The sequence below is a fragment of the Brachionichthys hirsutus genome, unplaced genomic scaffold (assembly GCF_040956055.1).
Source record: "Brachionichthys hirsutus isolate HB-005 unplaced genomic scaffold, CSIRO-AGI_Bhir_v1 contig_391, whole genome shotgun sequence".
NCBI classification, from domain to species: domain Eukaryota; kingdom Metazoa; phylum Chordata; class Actinopteri; order Lophiiformes; family Brachionichthyidae; genus Brachionichthys; species Brachionichthys hirsutus.
The window spans coordinates 116,244-135,000 of NW_027180432.1; the positions used below are offsets into that span (position 1 = coordinate 116,244).

At 42.6% G+C, this 18,757-nt stretch overlaps 1 protein-coding gene across 1 annotated transcript in view; it reads right to left on the minus strand.

Moving 5' to 3' along the window:
• Positions 1–2,853: 2,853 nt before the first annotated feature.
• Positions 2,854–18,757, minus strand: part of LOC137914896 (polypeptide N-acetylgalactosaminyltransferase 14-like) — a gene marked incomplete at its 5' end in the record, with an annotated part of 38,950 nt that continues 23,046 nt past the window's right edge. The window contains 6 exons of the mRNA XM_068758384.1: positions 2,854–3,012; positions 5,637–5,756; positions 12,499–12,643; positions 14,201–14,284; positions 15,212–15,304; positions 18,538–18,664. Of these exons, the coding sequence (XP_068614485.1) occupies positions 2,854–3,012; positions 5,637–5,756; positions 12,499–12,643; positions 14,201–14,284; positions 15,212–15,304; positions 18,538–18,664 (728 nt within the window). The remainder of the gene's footprint in view (positions 3,013–5,636; positions 5,757–12,498; positions 12,644–14,200; positions 14,285–15,211; positions 15,305–18,537; positions 18,665–18,757) is intronic.

Below are 18,757 nucleotides of genomic sequence, written 5' to 3' on the forward strand. Positions count from 1 at the left end.
TAGTCGGAGCATCTTCGTTGCCGAGATCTTCCGTATCAGTAGCCGAGTCGGCCTTTCTTTTCTTGGAGGGATTATCGCTCTCTCTCTCTATCTATCATCTATCCATGTCTCTATCTATCGATCATCTATCTATCTATCTATCTATCTATCTATCTCTCTCTCTCTCTCTATCTATCTATCTCTCTCTCTCTATCATCTATCTATATTTATCATCTCTCTCTCTCTCTATCTATCTATCTATCTATCTATCTATCTATCTATCTATCTATCTCTCTCTCTCTCTCTCTCTATCTATCTATCTATCTATCTCTCTCTCTCTCTCTCTCTCTATCATTTATCTATATCTATCATCCCTCTATCTATCTATATCTATATATCATCTATCTACCTATCTATCTATCTATCTATCTATCTATCTATCTATCTATCTATCTATCTATCTATCTATCTATCTATCTATCTATCATCTATCTACCTATCTCTATCTATCTATCTATCTATCTATATCTATATATCATCTATCTATCATCTCTCTCTATCTATCTATCATCTATCTATCTATCTATCTATCTATCTATCTATCTATCTATCTATCTATCTATCTATCTATCTATCTATCTATCTATCTATCTATCTATCTATCTATCTATCATCTATCTACCTATCTCTATCTATCTATCTATCTATCTATCTATCTATCTATCTATCTATCTATCTATCTATCTACCTATCTATCTATCTCTCTCTCTCTCTATCTATCTATCTATCTATCGCGCTCTCTTTCTATCATCTATCTATATCTATCATCTCTCTCTCTCTATCTATCTATCTATCTATCTATCTATCTACTATCTATCTATCTATCTATCTATCTACTATCTATCTATCTATCTATCTATCTATCTATCTATCTATCTATCTATCTATCTCTCTCTATCTATCTATCTATCCCTCTATATATATATCTCTCTTTCTATCTATCTATCTATCTATCTATCTATCTATCTATCTATCTATCTATCTATATCTATCTATCTTCATCTGCCTGTCAATCCTTTGATTTCTAATTATAAGGCGACTACATTGAAGTTACATTTATGATCTGAATGTGAACCATACGACTGTGTTTTGGGGTAGAAACAGCAGGAACTATAAGGAGACACATTATGTCTCCTTATAGTTCCTGCCGGTCCTCCCCGGATCGATCCCTGAGCTCTTGCCCAGGTCCTCGATTCGAGCCACCACACGGTCCCCCAGAGCACCAAAGAGCACTTTTAGATCCATGGTCAATTTATCCAGAACTTTGAAGGCCGCCGTCTTGGAGACTTTCCGGTACTCCAGGGCAACTCCCATCCCAACTAGCAGATGCCCCCCCCCCCACCAATAAGCCAAACAGCCACATATCTTCAGTGTCCTCTACAAATAGGACCGTGAGACAGACCACTCCATTTCTCCCAGGGATCCATGGTGTAGCCTGCTGCGTGGGCCCCGTCTGGACAGGTGGGCTCCCCCGGCCCGGCGTCCCATGCTTGGGTGAAAAAATGTGATCAATCGCACTACGAGACCAGTTAATCAATTCCATGATTAAGTTAGAAGGAATGAATCCTGTAATTTATGGCAACAAAGGCTTTTCTCTGGCTGCTTTCTTTCTCGATACTCCTAGTGTAACAACGAAAGGTCAAGCAAAAGGTCGGGTTTAAGGATCTAATAACGATGTAGGGAACACTGACGAGATGAATAATTCAGATACAGATGCTGTCACACACTCAATCTATGAGAGAAATAGTCCAGCACAGCAGGAATAAGACTTCTCTGTTCCTCTTCATGGTGGAATGCTGCCAAGTCATGAGCTCCACATTAGAATGTGTATCACAATACCGTATATTAAAAAAGAATATTGTGAGTAAAACATGAAAACTGTGATAGTACTGTAAAGAATACACGGTTCTGAGTAAAAACAAAAACTTTACTTTTTATGCAATAAAAACAGAGGATATCCAGTAGAATGTATCACAAATTGAGATTGGTAAGAACCAGTCGCATTACAACTAAGCATGAAATTGCAATTCTCAAGTGCATCAATATTGTTCACACCAATATTTGACATGTTGCTGTGGACACTGCTACTCAAATATTTTAATGTATCCAATGCTGTGCCAGTTTAAAAGTCTGTCATAAAATCAATGCAGTTAATAGTTTAACGCTAAGAGCTACCGTTAAACTAGCAAAACAGAGATAGCATGCTTTGGTCGGAGCAGCACTTCAGTCTAACGCATTATTAAAATCATACCAACGCCAACATGCTCATGGTTTGTGAATAAAAACATGGTATATATAGCTAAGCTTCATTTGAGCATGTTATCGCAGGTCTGCGTCGCCACTAGCAGACTTTGGAGCCTCGGTATAAAACAGTGATATTCATCCCGCGGACGTGTTAGAGTCCGTTTCACCTGCTGCACCAGTTCATCGTTGGACCTCGAGCACAGACGGCGATAAACGAAGAACTCAAGCTGTGCTTTAGAATTACTCTGCCTTGATAATGTTCACGATGTATTCTCTTTGACAGATCAGGATTTTAAGGTGCACTCGGTTCGTTTCTTCCCCAAATGTGTCATAAGCCTCAAACGTACAGACTTTAATCTCCAGATGTAACAAACGTGACATTTCATTGATTAGAAATGTTTTGCGTCACAGCAGACAGACACACACTGATTTCCTCTCATGCTAATCAGTGAGGAGGCATCAGGAAGTCTTCAGGAGCTTCCCGCTCAGCCACAACTCCCTGACATGAGGTGCTCATGCGTCCTCACTGTGTCAGAGCAGATGTCTTTGAATTGTCCACAGGCCCAGGGGTCAGGAGAAGGGCACGTCCCATCTCTGTGTGTACGCGCTCAGTTCACAGGGGCTGATGACCAGCATACGAGACGAGTCCATCCCATCCAGAGCCATCTCCGAGTCCAGACAGAACCGAGAGACGAGGTGCTCCAGGTGAGTCCCCGACTTCTGCCACCGCTGCAGGATAAAGACACACGTTAAGAGGAGAGATAATACAGTCAGCAGACCACGTCGTGTCATTCCGCCTTCCCTGCAGAGAGCGAAAAGTGTATACTGTGTACCACCCAAAGTGGTAAAGTACATGAATAATGCAAAAATAAGTTCATCTGGAAAGCTGTCAGAGGCTTGAGGATCTGCTGCTGCTATTTGTGTTGTTTGAGTTTGATTTCACTGAATCTCAACAACTGAGGCGGCGACTGCAACGTCACGGGGAGTCGAGGAGTCGGGGATCCTCGGATCCACGACGGCCTCGTTTATGGAACGTATGCCTGGCTGATTAGACTTTGTAGCCAAAGAGGCTTGTAATGTAGAGCACATGTAAGAAGTGTCCAGAACTCTGTTCAATCGGTGTAATCGTTCACCACAACCCTCATTCAGGTTAGGGCCGTGGTTTCAATTGTACATTATTGTAAATAAATGAAAGCAGGCTTGTAAAGGTACATGCCTGCTATTGAGAGCAAAACATTCCATTTCCATAAGGACCCAAAATCACCAGAATAGTGTAGAAACATGGGGAAGTGAGTTTTTCATAACGTCGGACCTTTAATAGTTAAAAAAAATAGTTTGATCCAGATTCTTTCACTCATCTGCTTGGCCAGCCAGGCCCACGAGATCCGGCAACCCGACTGTGATGGTTAATCTGGAGTTCTGTAATTTTTAACAGTGCACTTGTGAGGAATGTTCAGCGGGTATAAAACGTTGGAGCTGCAGTCGCCTTTTGTTGTTCAATGAGGAAAAACCGGTAGATTTCTCCTAGATTTGGTTCATGCAAACAGCTGACAAATACTATATTTAAACAACAGACTTGCTAAACATAAATGAGGGTTGTATCATTTTGCTTCCAAGAGAGCTGAGCTTGGTGTAAACTTTATCGCGTTGACAGGAGGAGCTGGGAATGAACCGTCCACCAGACGCGATCGAGCTTGTTCTGTGTGGAGTGATCAATAATGTGCCTGTGAAGATGTACTGCAAGCCCAAAACTCTGATCGGGCCATAATGAGTTCTACCTGTCACCGCTAGAGGGCGCCACCCCCCCATGATTTGTAAAACTGTCTACAGACTCTTTGCGCGTGTGTTTGTGTGCGTGTGCGTGTGCTAAATAGGGGGGGGGGGGGGGGGGGGGTATTTTCCATAGTTTGTTTCATAGCTCTTAAAACAAAACAGCAGATATGAAAAGAGTCTTTTATCCAGCTTTGGGTTCTAATCTCCTCATCAGAGACGGAGAGTGAGGGGAATGGAGACAAGAGGCGAGCTGAAAAATCTGAGTAATCCGAGTAATCTGAGTAATCCGAGTAATCCGAGTAATCTGAGTAATCTGAGTAATCTGAGTATTCTGAGTAATCTGAGTAATCTGAGCAATCCGAGTAATCTGAGTAATCTGAGTATTCTGAGCAATCCGAGTAATCTGAGTAATCTGAGCAATCCGAGTATTCTGAGTAATCTGAGTAATCTGAGTAATCCGAGTAATCTGAGTAATCTGAGTAATCTGAGTGTGCACATGTCTTGGATTCTTCTGGACTTTCCTTTTATCTGTTTTGATCTTTTGTCTGCTGGGGCCTCTTGCCAGGGCATCCTTATAAATGATTTTACCTGGTAAAATACAAATAAATACAATTACATGTGTGTTTATTGGCAGTGAGCAGCCATATTGTGTTTGCCTCTGAAGCATATCATTTCCGTGTATCTTCTTGATCTTGTACGGCCTTGTAACCCCCCCCCCCCCCCCCCACCTTTCAACAAACATTCATGTGATTCCAGTACTTTATCATTGTTTTCTTGCAGTTATTCCCTCGTGGTTTCTTTGCATTCACTCCCGTCTTTGTCTCTTCATCCCTTTCTTGCAAGCCGTTTCATCTTTCTCATCGGATGAGTCACTGATTAAATAACAGCCAATGACGAACATGATGAACGATGTGTGTAAAAACACACACTTTCCATGTTCAATTTAGTAGATTTATCTTTACCTTGCAAGAATACAGACGGGATTATGAACACACACACACACACACACACACACACACACACACACACACACACACACACACACACACACACACACACAGTCTTTTTTCCATAGACTGAACAGCTGGTGAGGTGTAATGAGCTAATATTCAGCGACCTCTCTTGATTTACGTCCCTTTTATTTCTGTCCTTCTCCCACACCCCTCCCCTTTCTCCATTTTTCTCTCTTTATTCTCTTTTATCTGTCTTGTTTCACTGTTTCCGTTGCCCCCCCCCCTCCCCCTCCCCCCTCTCGCTCTCTCTTCCAAGTGATTTATTGGTTGTCAGGCTGTTCTCTGCTGCAGGGGCTTCTGGGATGCCACCAAGAAGCCCAGTGGTCAGGTAATGACACCTGTCTGTGTGTGGATATGTGTGTGTTCAGAGTTTTGCGAGCTGCAGATCTGAAAACCTGTAAAGCAGATTCCCCTGCAGCGTGGATCTGTGTGAGTGTAATTATCCGTAGAGATTAACTAACATTTCAATTAATGAATCAAACACATGATTAGATTGTGACTCGCCTGCAGGTAGTACATCACCTGACGTGAATAAATATCTGTGTGTGTGTGTGTGTGTGTGTAGACCTGCTTGCTGTCGGCCATGCTGCAGGGCAGCAGAAGGACCTGGGAGGCAGGGAAGGTGGTAGACAGAGACAGACAGTGCTGCTGCTGTCGGATCTGCTGTCCGTGAGTATATACCCACTCCTGGAACAGAGACAGGCATTCGCTAATTACTTTACAAATAAAGAGTTTTTATTTTGTGAAATCACAAAAAAAGGCACAATATGAAAATGATTATGCAGATGTGATGATGAACCATTTTATTTCAAAATGCAGAGAAACATCTTGTGAGTATAAGGGCCTCTTCTCTTCTGGCGCTCCCATTCAGACTCCTGAGCATGAGACATTTGGGGCGTTGCTGCTCCGCGACCAGGTCCGGTGATACTGTCCATCTCAAAGGAGCTGGACTGGACTGGGCTGAGATCAGAGTTCTTCAGCTTCTTCCACGCAAAACGCAAAATGTCTCCACTGATCTCAATAAGTTGTTTAATAGGGGTTTATAATCACCATCAATGCATTTGATTGCCTTTATCAGCTCACCTATCCATTCATTGCTGATCTTTGATGTCTGATGCTGAAAACCTGATGGGTCACATAAAGAATGTCTTTTAAATTGTCATCTGACTTTCACTGTCAGGTGAAATACAGTCATAATTTGGTGACATTTATTAATAGCAAAGACGGTTAAGGTATGTACGGTACATATTTCAACTTCTTGAAACAAAAACTAAGCAAAGCATAAACAATGGGTGGCATTAACGGGTTTGCTATAAATGTCTACCGCCTCATCCTACATGTCAGGACTACTTGTGTCACCTGTGAATAGACTATAAGCCAAGTTCAGCTTGTTTTTATTTGAGCAACGGTTAAGAGTGCTCTTATTTATGACTTAACAATGACAACATCTACCCCTTTAACCTTAGTATTATATGTAAAAGAATCACAGTCACCTCCATGGCTGCAGTTCTTACTGCGTTAGATAATAACGGCTTGAAATAGAACATGTTTAAATTGCAGCGTTGCTATTTTAACTCACAATGATCAACATACATTCTTTAATGCTTGACCAACTCAGTTCAAAAACAACTCTACAGACTGATCCATTATCAGGCTATAGAATGCTCGTTTTGTGTTGATTGGCATAATTGTTAATCAACTACTCATTTCTGCTTGTAATGATTAGATGAAAGGAAATAATCAGCTAATTTTATGAGATGACTATTTTGCACCAGGGATATATATATATATATATATAATAGGAGGAGCTAACGTAGCATTGCCAGTTTCTCCCTTGTGCCGGTCTCAAGCCTGGATAAATGCAGAGAGTTGCATCAGAAATGGCATCCGGCGTAATAATTTTCCAAATCTAACATGCAGATCAATGTAAATAAGAAAGTTATACCGGATCGGTCGAGGCCCGGGTTTTTTTTTCTTTTCTTTTTTTTCAGGTTAACAACGACCAGCAGCGTTGTTAACCCACGGGACGCTGGTGGAAATTGGATTACTGTGGGTCAAAGACAGAGACGAAGAAGAGGACGAAGACCGGTGCCTCAGCAACGGGAGAAGAGGGAATTAAAGGATTGAGAGTAGAGACTTTGAATGTTGGGACGATGATGGGAAAAGATAGAGAGCTGGAGGACATGATGATGAGGAGGAAGGTTAATGTGTGTCCAGGAGGAAGGTAAGGTCGTAGTAGGAGAGAGTGTAGCCTGCCAACATAGGCTGGTGGTGAGGAAGATGACTCCAGTGGTGTTACTAGAAGAAGTGGGACATTGAGAGGACAGAAGAGAGTAAACACGAGCACAGGGACATGAGACAAAAGGCAAAGGTAGAGGTCAAAGGTCAAACAGTGGTCATATGATGACCTGTATAAAGGTTAGATAGTAAAGAGGGAGAGAAGGATCTGAACAGGCTGGACAGACAGAGAGACAGAGACAGGAAGGATGTGCAGCATGTTAGAGTGATGAAGAGTAGAGACAGGAAGGATGTTCAGCATGTTAGTGATGAAGAGTAGAGACAGGAAGGATGTTCAGCATGTTAGAGTGATGAAGAGTAGAGACAGGAAGGATGTTCAGCATGTTAGAGTGATGAAGAGTAGAGACAGGAAGGATGTTCAGCATGTTAGAGCGATGAAGAGTAGAGACAGGAAGGATGTTCAGAATGTTAGAGTGATGAAGAGTAGAGACAGGAAGGATGTTCAGCATGTTAGAGTGATGAAGAGTAGAGACAGGAAGGATGTTCAGCATGTTAGTGATGAAGAGTAGAGACAGGAAGGATGTTCAGCATGTTAGTGATGAAGAGTAGAGACAGGAAGGATGTTCAGCATGTTAGAGTGATGAAGAGTAGAGACAGGAAGGATGTTCAGCATGTTAGTGATGAAGAGTAGAGACAGGAAGGATGTTCAGCATGTTAGTGATGAAGAGTAGAGACAGGAAGGATATTTAGCATGTTAGAGTGATGAAGAGTAGAGACAGGAAGGATGTTCAGCATGTTAGAGTGATGAAGAGTAGAGACAGGAAGGATGTTCAGCATGTTAGAGTGATGAAGAGTAGAGACAGGAAGGATGTTCAGCATGTTAGACTGATGAAGAGTAGAGACAGGAAGGATGTTCAGCATGTTAGAGTGATGAAGAGTAGAGACAGGAAGGATGTTCAGCATGTTAGAGTGATGAAGAGTAGAAACAGGAAGGATGTTCAGCATGTTAAAATGATGAAGAGTAGAGACAGGAAGGATGTTCAGCATGTTAGACTGATGAAGAGTAGAGACAGGAAGGATGTTCAGCATGTTAGAGTGATGAAGAATAGTGATGAAGGTGTTGACAGAGGCCAGGAGTGTGTAGGAAGATGGAAGAAGTATTTAGAGGAAGTAATGAATGAGGAAGATGAGAGAGAACAAAGGGGAGGAGAGGAACCTGTTGTGGACCAGGAAGTGATGAAGATTAGCACGAGTGAAGTTAGAAAGGCGATGAAGAGGATGAAGAATTGACCAAATGTCGTTGAGTGGTGAAGGGCTGACCAAAGTTGAGGCAGCATTTTAAGCAGATTGTTGAGTGTAATCATCGTTAGTAGGAAGATAAGATAAGATAAGATAAGATAAGATAAGATAAGATCAGATCAGATCAGATCAGATCAGATCAGATCAGATCAGATCAGATCAGATCAGATCAGATCAGATCAGATCAGATCAGATCAGATCAGATCAGATCAGATCAGATCAGATCAGATCAGATCAGATAAGATAAGATAAGATAAGATAAGATAAGATAAGATAAGATAAGATAAGATAAGACAAGACAAGACAAGACAAGACAAGATAAGATAAGATAAGATAAGATAAGATAAGATAAGATAAGATAAGATAAGATAAGATAAGATAAGATAAGATAAGATAAGATAAGATAAGATAAGATAAGATAAGATAAGATAAGATAAGATAAGATAAGATAAGATAAGATAAGATAAGATCAGATCAGATCAGATCAGATCAGATCAGATAAGATAAGATAAGATAAGATAAGATAAGATAAGATAAGATAAGATAAGATAAGATAAGATAAGATAAGATAAGATAAGATAAGATAAGATAAGATAAGATAAGATAAGATAAGATAAGACTTTATTCATGTCACGTTGGAGATATTTACTGGACACAGGTTCAGAAAGTGTGCAATGAAGGAATGAAGGAATGGTCTAGTGAGGGTACCTTATGTCCAGCGCTTGTGCTGAAACACACCCTGCATGCTCAGCACAAGCGTTCCCTGGATCAATCACCGGTAAAACCAAAGTACGCTTCGGTTTTACTGCAGCGTCTAAAGGACGACCATGTCAGCACTATTTTTCTGAGGAAACCGCTTGTATGCATCTTAACGGTCACTCATTTACCGACTACCTGCCATTAACCAGTTAAAATATATTTACTGACAAAGTGTTTAGTATTACTTGTATGGAGCTCATATTTATTAGCTCTTAACTAAACTTTAAAGCATTAGATTTCATTCCTGGTACAACAAAGTGGTCAAAGGGAGACCGTGAGAGGACGACGACAGATAAAGCACACGGCTGGTGTGTTTCTGCCAAAGAGAGTCACGCTCAACGGAATACGACAACACCGTTACCGCACGGCTCCACTCCAGCTGCTGTGATGTTGTTCTTTATGGACAGACACTCTCATGTCCTCCCTCACTACGTCCATGTCTCTTCTCCTGTGTCGTCCTCTAGTCCTGTCCTTTGCATCGTCCTCCCCAACACCAGACACTCTCATGTCCTCCCTCACTACGTCCATGTCTCTTCTCCTGGGTCGTCCTCTAGTCCTGTTCCCTGGCAGCTCCATCCTCAGCATCCTTCTACCGATATAGTCCCTGTCTCTCCTCTGGACATGTCCAAACCATCAAAGTCTGGTCTCCCTGACCTTGTCTCCAAAACGTCTAACCTTCACTGTCCCTCTTGTCTCATTTATAATCCTGTCCAACCTGGACACTCCCAAGGAGAACCTCAGCATCTTCATCTCCTCCACTTCTAGCTCCGCCTCCTGTCTTTTCCTCAGAGACACTGTCTCTAAGCCGTCCATCATGTTTGTCCTCACCACTGTCTCTAAGCCGTCCATCATGGCTGTCCTCACCACTGTCTCTAAGCCGTCCATCATGGCTGTCCTCACCACTGTCTCTTAGCCGTCCATCATGGCTGTCCTCACCACTGTCTCTAAGCCGTCCATCATGGCTGTCCTCACCACTGTCTCTAAGCCGTCCATCATGTCTGTCCTCACCACTGTCTCTAAGCCGTCCATCATGGCTGTCCTCACCACTGTCTCTAAGCCGTCCATCATGTCTGTCCTCACCACTGTCTCTGAGCCGTCCATCATGGCTGTCCTCACCACTGTCTTGTAGACCTGTCCCTTCGTCCTATCACAGAGCACACCTGATACTCTCCTCCCCCCGTTCCAGCCTGCCTGCACACGATTCTTCACCTCCTTTCCACATTCTCTCCATCACTCTGTTGACCCGAGGTACCTGAAGTCCTCTCCCTTCTTTACGTCTCTTCCTTGTAGCTTCACTGTCCCCCCTGGGACCTTCTCATGTACACACATGTACTCTGTTTTACTGCTGCTCACCTTCATCCCTCTCTTTTCTAGAGCAGACCTCCACTTCTCTAGATTCTCCTCTACCTGCAGACCACAATGTCATCTGCAAACATCATATTCAGAGGAGCTTCCTGTCTCACCTCATCTGTTAGTCTATCCATCACCATGGCAACAAAAAGGGGCTCAGAGCTGATCCCTGGTGCTTCCCACCTTTGCTCCAGACTACGGGACCGTCGACCCGCTCGGTCCAGACGGACTGGTACACGCGGAAAAGCTGGCTGTGTGGACGTCAAGCAAGAAACCGTCTTTTCTGGTTTTCTCAACTTCTTTTCTCAACTTCTGACAATGTCTGGATTTTAGCTATAGGCCTGTTTTTGACTGTGTCAAATTCATTTAATTATTGTAATTTTGTAATAAAATAAACATATTTTAACCTTGTGTCAAACTTGTGTCTCTGAATCAGGAACTTACCTGCGAGTCCTCCTTTTGTTTTTTGGTGTTTACTGAGCCGTGGCCGTAATTGGTGGGTTTCGGCCCTACCCAACCCTCGGTCTACCACATGCCGATACCCGTCATCGTAGATAGTGTGTAATACAGACGTAAATATGAGGTTAACCACGTTAAATCGCACAGTGAATGAACCCCAACACTAATAATAACTAATAAAACACACAATAACTGTACTTAGAGCTCAATATAGGGAGCTGCAGACGTAAACCTAAATGGTAGAGTAGATTAAACTTCATTGTTACTTTAAATAGTCGTTCATTACTTCTGCATTGTCATGGCGGCTGTCTGATCTGACTCCTTATTTCTATGTTCCTAACATCTCCTGTTCTTGAAGACCTATCTCCTCATCAGTTGATTCATGCCACCTGCCACTCATCTCCTCATCAGCCCCTAATTAGTAGTTAGTCTCTGTTCAGACCTCTGCACGCTGCCAGATTGTTTAGTGACATGATCCTACTTTCCAGCGCTCTTCCTTTACCCACCTGCCCGTGTACCGACCCCGCCTGTTTTGTGGATTCCACCTGTGTGCCTGCCCCATTGGATTTGTCTGGTTTCTGAACTCTGCCTGTTTTTTGGACCTCCCCTTTGCCTGCCCCTTCTGATCTGTCTGCTGATTTGGACGGATTACCCATTGTGATTGATAAAGCACAGTTTCTGGATTCCTCTTCTTCTGTGGTGCTTTTGGGTCCTCCCTGTCTGTGCCCTGACACGCATAGATGACAGTTTTTTAATTTTTGTTCTTCATTTCACGTTTTAAATGGATTCTACTGGTCGTGTTCTTCTACAGTTTGATCCAGTGCAGACATTTCTCAGTATGCTAGGCTTGTTTGTCTGAATAAGCGAACGTATACACGTGCCCGTGTAGCCCAGAGATGATGTGTAGCGTCATGATTGGTCAACAAAGTCATGCGGGCGTGTTTCTGATGTCAATTTACTGGTCCATCTTCATTACAACCCTTACCTGTGGTCATGAGCCCTGGGTAATGAGCACAAAATGAGAAATTAACTTCCTCCACAGGGAGGCTGGCCTCAGTCTCAGGCTCACAGACAGGGTGAGAGCTTCAGACTGACAGAGAGCTGGAGTGCAGCTGCAGCTCTTTTGCATAGAAATGAGCTGATTGGGTATCTGGTTAGGATGTCTCCAGACCGAGGCAACACCAAGATTGACCCAGATTCGCTGGAGGAGTTTCATCACTCAGTCCGGGAAAAGACTAGGATCCAGGAGGAGCTAGAAAGTGTATGCAGATACCAAATGCTAAAATTTCAGCCATTAAGTCATCATAACTCCATTTTGACCCACCTGGTTGACAGCAGAGACCCTCTCTGTTCCAGTGCAGGGGCCCAGTGTGAGGACGGGCAGGTCCTGGCCCTCCACTCTGAGAGACTCCAGACAGTTCTGCCGTTGTCTGATCACACCGGACTGGGAGTCAGAGTCGTCTGGGACTCTGTAAGTCAAAATAAAATGCATAAAGTTCGACGGACCAGTATATCTGAGCTATTATTAATGCACCAAGGCTATTTTAATATAGCTCTCATTCACCCAAAGGGAAGGGACAGGATTTAAGCAGTGGTCTGCAACCATTGGCACTTACTCAAGCCCAAAGTGCCAACACTTACTTCTTTAATAAAGTCATTTGTAAATGAACTGTTTTTACAGTTTTCTTTGCAGCATTTAAATGTTCACTAAAATTTCAATTGCTTTAGTTGATCGTTATATTTAACAATGAGTATTTAAGAACATTTAGTGTGCTCCATTTCTTGTGAGGTGTTAAATATGATATATATATATATATATATATTTTCATGCCTCTGAATATCCTCCGAGTGCCAACATAAATGCCCTCGCGTGCCAGCCATGACACGCGTGTCTTAGGTTGCCGACCCCTGCTTGAGTAGATACCTTAAATAAAATACCGAGAAAGTCTCACGGAGAGAGAATTGTTGAAAGGTTGGTCTCATTAACTACATCAAAATATCGCAGTCACTTTAACAGTGTTTTCCAAAGTGATGCTCTTCACATTCAACAATTCCGCTGAATGCTACAATTTTCTAATTTGATTACTTCAGAAAGTTTTCCCCCCAGTCGTTTTCTTTGATAAACTCTCAGTTGTTCTTGTTAAATTCTTAGCTTTGCTATAAACTTGGGCTGAAGCCCTGTTGCATTAATTCAATCTGCTATCTCTCTCTGTTTTAATAACCCGTTAAAGCTTATTCTGAATTTTAAGGGTCAGGTCCATCATCCCTCGAGAACAAGCCTGTTTATTCCATTCTAGGGGATTAACACCAGCCTCCAGTGGATGAATGGGTATTTGGGTATTTAAGTGTGTGTGTGTGTGTGTGTGTAAGTCAGAGGACGTTTTTTAAAAGAGTGTGCTTATATCTTAAAGGTACTTGTATGTGTACTGTATGAACTCATACAACCAGGAGGAAGTGTGTGTGTTTGGAAGTGGGTGGTGGAGGAATTTCAACATAATCAAACAGACAACAAAGGGTGCTGCATAGGTGTGTAAAGCCCAATACAAATCTGCTAGTGCATCTAACTCCTATGTTTTATGTCACTATGCCCACACCATCACTTGTGATATGAAAACACTTTGTTACAAGAACCTGTTCTGACCACACCATAAAATACACAGACTAAACTGGTTTTAGTTTAAGTATTGAACCGCCAAACCCTTTACAGCTTGTAGAATTTGTCTAATGGGAATGGTGAGCGTTCTCCAGTTAAAGGACACAATCAAAAGCTAATTTGAGCAGATCAAAGAAGCAGAGGTTCGACAACAATGTGTCAGTGTCACAACTTTCAAACTCCATCAAAAGCTCAGCTGGTTGAATTAGAAGAAGCTCCCCTTAAGAAAACAACAAATACACAAAAATATTATATTATATACATTATATTATGTTAACAATAAACAGCTTCAATATCAGCTTTGAAATTTTCAGTATGCTGTATACTCAGTAGTATACAGCGCACACACACACACACACACACACACTCTTACTTGAGCTCTGGGTACACGCTGTCTAAGTACCACTTAAAGGATTTGCACTTGAGCTTCTTGCGTAGTTCCGCTCTGCCTTGGATGCTGGTGGGAAACACAAAAGCAGAAGCAATCAATCAGCAGTTACTTCAGAGGCCTGTTCAGTAACACTTTAACTAGCAGAAGTGGACATGGAATATCTGCATGCCAGTGTTTACCGGTCTGAGATAAACACTGACATTCAAACACATCGATGGGCTCTAATGTTGGTGCCTGCTGGAGCCTCCGACAAATTATATAGTGAGGACTGACTTGCCTCCAATTACGGGGCAAAGCACTGGGCCAAGGTAAAGCCTCTTCTTAGGCTTATGCCTTCATGTTTGAGGAGTCATGCCACAAGATGAAAGGCAGTTTTCTCTCTCCTCTCTCGTTTAAGGATTTTAATCTGTTTCACAGGACTCTGCTTCATGGCATCTGAATCAACGCCCGAGAGAGCGGCCGCAGGGTCTTTGAGCTCCTATAAATCCATGGGGCTCACTGAAAACTTAAAAGATGACCTAATTGGGTTCAGCAGAAACAAGACTTTCACAAGTTACTTGTTAAGGTTATGATCAATGTCCAGGGATTATATTCTGTAATCTTTAGCACCTCTGGCTGTGTCATTCCCGACTTGAACCACAGGATTCTGCACTATGGTGACGGTATCCAGATGCTAGGAGCTATCGCCAGTTCACTCTTTTTCCATTGCAGGCTATTCGTTGAAGATTCTGCATTTGACCATTATTGAATAGTTTACAGGTGAGATAATGGGAACAAAGAGAGACGTGACACTAAACAAAGATCCCCCGCTGAAAGTTCATGAGGATTTTGATGGTAAAAGGCATCTTAATACATTCGACCTGTTGTCTGTGGCACCAGGGATGACACTGTCACAGCTAATCCTAACTGCTAAACTGAATAGATTAGAGATGGTAGTTAACAGGTTTGGAACCAGACGTCCCACAAGCACGAATAAAAAGTGTGTGTTCTTACTCTCCATAAGATTTCCCCCGTGCTGCAGGGCGAGCAGAGTAATAGAAGAGACTGAAGTCGTCCATCCACACCTCAGCTGTGCGACGTGTGTTCCTGTAATACACACACACACACACACACACACACACACCAATACACTACCTAAATCAGACCAGGGGAAACTGCACCACATTACCTTTATTCAACACTATCTGAGGAATCAGTGATTTTCAGGGACATCATCTGGATTTGAATGCCTCAATAATTAAACTCAAGGCTTTAATACAGTGCAACAACATGGAGAAAATCTTTAGGAGAACATCATCCCAGCTTCTCCGGCCCAGATGTTTAGGGAAGACATTTAAACGTTTACATGACAAAAATAATAAATATATGCAACGATGCGGTTAAGAAGGAGGAGTGGTGTAAAAACAGACATCAGCAGGTCCCAGGGTTAAACTACTGGCCTTGAATGCGCTGCTGAAACTACAGCCTACCTCCAGAGGTCTGGACTCTCCATACAATCTCATTATTTTCACATCAGACTCGTGTGTGTGTGCGTGTGCATGTGTAACAACCTGTAGGTGTGAACATGAGTGTATTCAGCCTTGCTGCGCCAACAATGAGCACATTCTCTCCATCTCTCATCCCAATTTGCTTTTTCTCTCATTCTCCTTTTCCCTCTCTGAAGTAATTAGCTATTAGCTGAGTTTCTGTGAGCTGTAAACCATCTCATTGAAATGACATAAACCCTCCATTACTGGAAATACACTTTCTGCTAGCTGTTTAATGAAAGGGGAAGAGAGAGAGGATATGAGATGCTTGGAGGCGTATAAACATAAATATGTTTCATACACAGCCTTACAATTAAAAAATCACATGCACACACACGAGGACACAGCAGCAGTCCTCACGGAGGGAGGAAACATTATCTTTGTTATCAAATTATTAAGCAGCTCCTTTTATTTTGCTTATTTATAATCAAGGATGCCAGCTCAGAGCCAGCAGCTCATTAACCAGCAGAGCAACAAATGAGCAGCTTTGTTAAGGATATCCACACTGATCACAAACATCAGGCCGCTGTGATAAGAGACAAGTCATCATTTCAGAGCCGAACAGATGCAAATGGCAATGCAAATGGCCTACAGGCAAGACACAGACGAAATGTGTCCTTTTTGGTTTGTGGGTGGATATATATATATATATATATACATATACACAGACCATATATGTTTCAGATTCAGATTCAGACAACTTTATTTATCCCAGAAAGGCAATTCAGTTCAAACAATCCACCGAGACCATCGACACGAGCAGACAAGTGGGCAAAGATAAATAACTAAACAAATAAATACACAACTCAGTACAGTGGCGTCGTTAGGCCTATTTTAGGGGGGCTTCAGCTTCAGCCCCCCTAAATAATTTTGGGTTGTTTTATAAAAATATATATATATATATATATATTTTTTTTTGTTCAGTGACCAAAAAATGCCGACATATTCTATTAAAACCGCCAGAATATATGTTTAAAAACATGTAACCTATCATTATTGACTTAAATCTGATCATGGATCTGTTTCCCCTCACTTCATGACGTAAGGTAGAGAACCCGTTACACCTGTTCCTATAGAGAATGCCCACATCACTGAAACTCCAGTCCACGTTTTCCCTGTGACCGCGCTAATTGTCGGTCCCTGCAGCGTGTTTGAAGCACACAGAGCATAATAGAAGAGCTTTAGGAGAAGAACGTGAACGGATGGATGAAGAATGGACCACAGCCCTGTGCCACGCCCACAGTCTCCCTGAATCAGGTGCAGAGACCTGCAGAACCTGGAGGAACCTGCAGGTTCACGCACTGAATAGAATTCAGACACAGTGAAAAGAGAGTTACTTTTCCCTTGTGTGGGTAGGATGATAGCTTGAGTTCAGATTCTGCAGTAGATGCAGAGCTACTAAAAGGCATCCAGCATGCAGGCCTGAATGTGAGAACCTCTTGAGTGGATCAGACTTGAATGAAATTCAACACTCCAGCCTGAAAACAGAGGAGGTTCTGGTGGCCAGAAAACAGAGGCTGGATGTTCTCCCAAAGATATATTGTCTGCGCACAACCTCCTTGATTCAGACATGTTTCCCTCTCTGAAGGTTCTACCCAAGTAGCCCTAACAGTGCCCGTAAGCAGCTGCTCATGTGAAAGGTCCTTTAGTGCCCTGCGTCGGTTTCACTGCGTCGGTTGCCCTGCGTCGGTTGCCCTGCGTCGGTTGCACTGCGTCGGTTGCACTGCGTCGGTTGGATTCCTGGCTGCGTCAAACAACGAGCCAGAAAAGACTTCACAGTCTTGCAGTCATTGAAAAAGACGAGCTTCAGAATCACAACAGAGAGATCGACTCTTAGAAACAGACGCGTTCTTTGATGCTTCCATCCACCATTTTTTCTTGTTAATGCTGTAAACATCCTGTTACTGTCTAAAACTGTTTGTTGTTGTTCTGTATTGAAAAACAGACAGAAATAATAATAATGTATAATTTCTCAGCCCTTGTTAGCCGTTTGAGGTTTTCTGCTGGTACGCTACATTTGCTCACATCCTGTGTATCTCCTGGGGGCTAAGCCACCCCTGTCCTTAAAACCTAGTGACGCCCCTGACTCAGTAAATGGTCAGAAATGCACACTGGCACTTCCCATGGCCTCGCACATAATGAGCCACATCAGAACCAGGCCAAGAACACAAAACTCGTGTAACAAGTAATTCATTTAAAGTAGCGTTGAAGTAACGTTAATATGAAACGAATAAATACCATGGACAGCGGCAGATATAAAGTGGAGCTTATTACAGCAGGCGCTCTCTTTCCCTATCGGCATGGCGGCGCAGCTGCCACAAAGACACCGCCCACAATGGCCAACTCCCCATTTTCATCTCTGGCTTGTTCCTCACTCCCCCCATGTCTTTGATGGCGCTGTGATCCAAAGTGAAAAGGCTGAACAGAGGAGCAGATCGCTGCTACGTTCCAAAACACCAGTGAGCTGGGTGGTGCAAACATTTGACGTCACACTAGAATGCCTTTGACGTAAACAACAATGGCAACATACATGCAAAAAAGGTTTATTCAAAAATATAACAGATGGAAATGATTTTCAAAATTTTACTGACAGCAAAATAAATCATGTAGAGCTAACATGCCATTATAGCCGGGGTTCCTTTTAATGTTACGGGACTTTTCATCTTTTCTGACAGAAATGAGGCTCCATCCAGCAAATCAATCAGATTTCAGATAATACATTAGACCATTAAAAAATGCCCATTATTGTAAATCATGACAACAAAGAAACAACAAGTCTGTCAGTTGGCTTACTTGATGTACGTGTTGGCATTGCCCTCGGGGAAGATATACGGGTGTTTCTTCCTGAAGACATGACCGACTCTGCTGCAGGGGATGATCTCCAGACTGCCACCACACTGCCACACCCGGAACGAGATCTCTGCAAACAACACCCTCTAAATAGTGTTACTACCGACACAACTATAAAAGATAAATATTTCATACGCTCCCTCCGTCTTTGTTTATTTGAAAA